General features: G+C 42.2%; 1 protein-coding gene across 4 annotated transcripts in view; it reads left to right on the forward strand.

The window, feature by feature from the left end:
- NRP1 (neuropilin 1) overlaps nt 1-3,048 on the forward strand; it is a 137,198-nt gene extending 134,150 nt beyond the window's left edge. For all 4 annotated transcript variants that reach the window (XM_032349326.1, XM_032349328.1, XM_032349327.1 and 1 more), the window contains one exon: nt 157-3,048. In XM_032349326.1, the coding sequence (XP_032205217.1) occupies nt 157-446 (290 nt within the window). In that variant the 3' untranslated portion in view covers nt 447-3,048. The remainder of the gene's footprint in view (nt 1-156) is intronic.
- Nucleotides 3,049-6,000: the final 2,952 nt, after the last annotated feature.

Consider the following 6,000-nt stretch of genomic DNA (forward strand, 5'->3'; position numbering starts at 1 on the left):
TTTCCTGGCGAGGGGAAGCCACATTCCCCTCTGGAGAGAGGACAGACCCACGTGGAGCCTGTGATTGGCTTTTTCTGTTCTTTTCCGCTGTTCTCCTGCCCGCTTTCATCTGGTATGTCGGTGGTGCTCACGGGACCCATTCTGCTTTTCCCCTAGGGAGCACCCCCAGCTACGAGGGCCCAGGAGAAGGTGATGAGAACATCTCCAGGAAGCCGGGCAACGTGCTGAAGACCTTGGATCCCATCCTTATCACCATCATAGCCATGAGCGCCCTGGGGGTCCTCCTGGGCGCCGTGTGCGGGGTGGTGCTCTACTGCGCCTGTTGGCACAACGGCATGTCGGAGAGAAACTTGTCTGCCCTGGAGAACTATAACTTCGAACTTGTGGACGGCGTGAAGTTGAAAAAGGACAAACTGAACACACAGAGCACTTACTCGGAGGCATGAAGGCAGACAGAGGCAAGGACGCGTCGGAGGGCTGCCGCGGAAGGACAGACCTTGAACGTGCTGGGGAGCCGTGGGTCTCTCGCGGCCCAGGCTGGGACGTGCGTCCGTGACGCTGAGCCAGGCTTTTCTCAGGAGCTTCGACGAGTACGGCCGACCGGCGGGAACAAGTTCGCTGTGTTCACAATCAGAATCATGTGCAGTCAGCTTTTTTCTGTTGGGTTCCTTCGAATCATCAAATGCTGGTGTTGAGACCAAGTATGAATGACTCAATAATTCATTTCCACTCACCTCTCCGTCCCCTTCTCTCTCCTCTTCCTCTGATGGATTCTTTTCGGAAGCTGTGCAAAATCCAAGATGCGGGCACCAAGTGCATTCAGTGGGGCCCTCTCGACGGACATGCTACCTGCAGCCCAGTGCCCAGAATATCGTAGAAAAACCGCCCTTCGGTGGACTCCTGAAGCCGTCCCTGTGTATAATTGCCCACGTCGTGCATAGGCAGAGAAGGATTAGGCTGTTTTATGTGAACGTACTGTTAGCGCCTCCGTACCGGTATCGTGTGTCAGCTCTGTTTACAAAGCAATACCGTCAAATTTTCTTGATGTTTTCCAGTGTTGTACTAAACCTCGTGCTTGTGAACTCCATACAGGAAACTGTGCCATCACCAAACACGGCTGGCAACCGCAATGAAAACTCCTTGGCACTGGCTAGTCTGTCTTCTCAAGTGCCTTTTTGTTTGTACTGGTTCTCATTGTGTTACATTAACGACCCGCTCTGTTTCTCGCTGGTGAAAGCCCTACTCTTTAGTCAAACCCTGGTGGCCCACTGACTAAGAAGAAAGTATATTTTAGTGTGAGATGCTGCCCCCCTCCCCCCGGGATGGCAAGGGCTCCGAAGATTGGGCAATGTGGCTTAATTGCTCTGCTTTTTTCCGTAGTTCAATTTCATGTCTCTTGACCCTTTTGTATAAAGCTGCAATATTCTCTCTTATTGGTCTTTCATATGGAATGTATTTTCAAATGTAAACTCTTTCTCTCCCCTCTCTCTCTTTCTCTCTCTCTCTCTGTCTTTTTTCTCTCTTAGAATTTAAGCATTTGCCATTGTCCAGAAAAGAAACTTGCAGCTTTAACCTGCTGGTAATGGCAAACGATTTTGCTAGACTTTATGTTTAAAAATAAATAAATAAGGGAAATTCCTAACTTTGCCCTCCAAAGTCTAACTTTGGTTTTCTTGTTAACTGGTTAAAGTGACAGTATCTTTTTTCCTTAAGCCATTTGTCTGTCTGCTCCAATCAAAATGATCTGTGATAGAAGCGATTGCATTTAATAGAAAGAGTGATAAGCTGAGGGAAGAGTTAATACTAATTGGCTTTCAAGTGAGACCCAAAGGAAGGACTGAATACAATTCTCCAAATACCGAAAAATATGAAATTTTTACATCCAAATCTACAAAATGACCCGTGAGAACCTTCTTGTTTTGCTATTGAATCAGACACGGGAAGTAGAAGAAAGAACAGTTAATTTAAGAAAGTGACTATAAATCCTGCTGCCTGGGGTGAAGTATTTTAAGATAAGACCGGGAAAGAAAATGAGCAGAGTCAAAACAATTCTTTAAAAACATCCATTTAGGAGCAACCCTGAAAAAACAGAGACTTGAATGAATGCATCTAGAAACTTCCAGTGGCTCACAAAGAAAAGGCCTGCCGTGGGGCTGTTAAGACGGAAACCTCGAACAACAGCACAGAGAAGTAAATATCTTATCAGGCAGCATGCGAATTAATCCAAAGAAGCTGTGGTTGTTTTCAGAATGTTCCTATCAGTCAGGCCATGGTGTACAGAAGAATTTTTAGATTTTCCTTCCTTCCTACCTTGCTGCGGGGTCCCGTTCAGATACATTTGTGGGAGTCACATTTGCATCCTGGATGGGTCAGTCCATTCATCTTGGTTTAATTGGATTAAGGATGCCTTTTGTTTCCAGGAAAGTATCGATCACTATGAAAAAAGAATAGATTTTTATCCCCAGAGGCATTCATTCAGTTGTTCCAATCGTTCGGGGATGAAAGCACTAAGTAAGACCTGTTTATTTTTTTTAAGGCAACAGACTTAAAGTTGTCCTTAGCCAAGGAAAAATGATACTGCGACTTTAAATTTTAAAGTATCTTGCACTGATAAATATATTTAAAAATTATATGTTTATAAAGTTATTAATTTGTAAAGGCAGTGTTACAAATTGTTCAGTTTATATCGTTTTAGATTGTTTCGTAATTTTTAAAGGTGTAAAATAACATATTTTTTTCTTTATTGAAATCTATAAGACTTTCTGTAGTAAAATGTTTTCATTTTACTGGTATATGATTGCTTCATGTTTTGTACCATCATAAAATTTTGTGCAAATTTTTTTTACAGAAATTTTTATTTTCTATGACAATATGACGCTTGTAAATTGTTGTTTCAAAATGAACAGCGAAGCCTTAACTTTAAATGACATTTGTATTCTCAGACACTGAGTAGCATAAAAACCACATAGAACCGAACTGTAATTTCAATCCCAACCTATGACTACTACATTCCAAAGAGACAGTTGAATTAAACATTTTCATAAAATATCCACACCTGATGGCTTTTATTCTATTAGCTTTGTTATTGTTAAAGAAATTGGTATTACTCCAGCATTGGATAGGTTTCAAGATTTTTTAAAGTTCTTTTTTGGAAAAGTATATCCTAATAAGGAGAGACGATTAAGAAGACATATCCTGAAAGTAGACAATCCACCCAAATCGGACACTGTCAAGATAAGGAAGAGAGAATTCAGCCTTCTACGTGGAAAGTTCTCAACCCCAAATCTTGTGTCACATGTTCTATTGCTATTCCACTTGGTAAAGCTTTTTTTTTTTTAAATTTAAATGAAATTTACAAATATCTGTTGGTAAGTTTCGTTCTTGCAGAAAACAAGTCATACACTGACAGCGTTGATGTGCGTGCCTATGCTAACCATAGGCATAAAGCCAAGGTGAACATGGCATTGTAACTGGCTGTTTGATAATTCTTGAAAATTCTAATTCCAACTGGGACCAAAATAATAGTGATAAAAACAACAACAGCGGCAACAATAACAACAAAGCAACAGATATGTTAAGCCAAAGTTGCTGAGTAGGGCCCTTTACAAAACTTGCTCTGACAAAATTGGCCTACACTATACTCTACTCTCCACAGACCAGTAATTCTTTCTTTACCTTTGCAGGGAAATTTGAAAGCATAGGAACTTCTAGAAAAGTGGGCGGCTCTGTACAGCTCTTTGCAGTGAATCGATATTTCTGATTCTCTCTGGACATTTTTGCCTTTTTAATCTTTCCAGATTTATCTGAGAATAGGATATTTTTCCTGTTGAGGGGACTTTCAGAATTCTCTGCTTAGAAGAGCTGGAGAGAGACAGAGCTAGGTAATATTTCACTGAAGTTAAATTCTGCCTACCTTCAAGGATATATCCAGAAAGCATGCTAACTTGCAAGGAGTCTATCAGAATTAATCTAGAGATGCCTTCTGAAAATTGCCCAGGGCCCCTGAGTAACATGATCTCCATTTCATCGTTTGAGAAGGCCTTAAACCCTATGTGCTTATCACCCCTGGTTAGCTGATAGGCTAGGTCCCGCCTTTTTTACTGGGTTAAATGAGCTGCACTACTGTACAATATTTCCCAAAGTCAGGAATTAAATGTGTCATGAGGGTTGAAACATTTAACTTAAAGCATGAAAATTCTTTATTGTTCCATCTCCTGTCCTCCCTAATAACTTATTAATTGCCACTCGGGCTGAATTGCACTGGTTCTGTCTGCAAATCAAATGGATTTTGTAACATTCCATAATGCTTCTGCTTCCCAATGGTAATTAAAGCTGTTGTGTGACATTAAAAAGCAGTTCTGCTAAGAATTAGCTCTATTTCCGTAAACTATATCCTCTAAGGGATCTTTACCAGCTTTTCAACTTCAGGGTTGAGAAAAGGAGTGAAGGGAGCCTCAAAGTAAGTAGAACTAAGACCAGACTAATAACATTTTTAAAACACTGTTTCAATACTTACCTGGTAGGAAAGATACCATGATCACAAAAAACTGCTGCAAAGAAACATTGCAAGATGGGGCAAATAAGAGCATCATATAATCACGTGCATTCATCATGTTAGCGATACAGGTCCAGATCCTAACATCTTAGGGGGAAAGGTGTAAACTCCACTTCATGAGAATCTTCTCCAGCCATATCATTGTACTTCTTTGAGAGCATTCACTATTCTCACAGCAGCTCTGTGAGGAATCCAAAGTTTAGGGAAGTTTGAGTGATAAACTTAGTGTGGACCTGATTTCCTCTCCCCTTCGATTGATTCTACCACCTCCCAGCCCTGCATTGTGTTGCAAGGAGGTCACGTAGGGCCTTGCTACCCAAAGTGGGGCCCAAGAATCAGCATCAATGGTGGCATCATCCAGACACCTCTTAGAACTAGAGTCTCGGGCCATACCCCAGACATGCCAACTCATGTTAACAATAACCCCAGAGACCCATATTCCCCCATCCATTTGGGTTTGAGAACGGGCAACATAGTCTGCAGCTTCCCTGAGCCAGGAGTGAGAGAGTGCCTTGCTTCCAACGGTGATTTTGAGACCCTCAAAGATGGGGGAAATATCCCTGCGACTTTCACGGAGCACTTTTCAGAAGAGTCCAGGCATGATGCAGCCTGGAAAATAGACAGTAAAATTAATAAACAGGAAATCCCCCTCTGGGCACTTTGTGGCCACTCTGCCTGATGGCTTGGGAGGGATCTACACATGGGTTTTTCTGATGGTGAAGAAATAGTGCTGACCAAGTATTTTGCTGGGAAAACATTTGAAAGTGCAACGGGCACAGCAAACACTGTAACTCATCAGAGTGTGGTCAGGGACAAAAAGGAAGACCTGTTTGTGAAGAACCAAAGCCTCTTCTCCAGAAGAAGTTGCCGTATTTGTTGGACACACACAGTTTACGACTTTACAAAGTTGTTAAAATTCTGAATGGTCAAACTAGACTGAACCCTATTTAATCTTTCTTTGATGATTTCTGATCTTGTTCCTTTTATGACCTACGCTTTGTTGTCAAACAGTGACTCCTGAAGAGGGTTTTCCTCTATAGAAAGGGTGTCTCTCATCTGTACAGCTGAATGGGATGGTGCCTATTATGATATAGGAATTCAAGAAATGTGTGATGTGTATAGCCGACACCTAAATGTATCACTGCCCTGTCCAGCATTCATGGAGTTGGGAAGTTTGTGCTCCCACAGAGTGTTGCATTGGAAATGAACCTGCTGTCCTGTGAGGAGAATTGAGTCTCTCCTTGGTGCTACGTGAATGAGATGACTTGCCCGGATGGAAAGCGAGCCCTGGTCCCCTGTGATGCTCCTTTCAGTGATCTGGACATCTCCCCCACCCTGCCATTTCTGACATGCACTAATGCCACGCTCTTCTTCAAGGTCCCATCATCATCTCACAGAGATGTAATGCTGGCACAGCTAATGATCTTGATGTAATCCTGTCGGGA

Source organism: Mustela erminea, chromosome 6 (assembly GCF_009829155.1).
Source record: "Mustela erminea isolate mMusErm1 chromosome 6, mMusErm1.Pri, whole genome shotgun sequence".
NCBI lineage: Eukaryota > Metazoa > Chordata > Mammalia > Carnivora > Mustelidae > Mustela > Mustela erminea.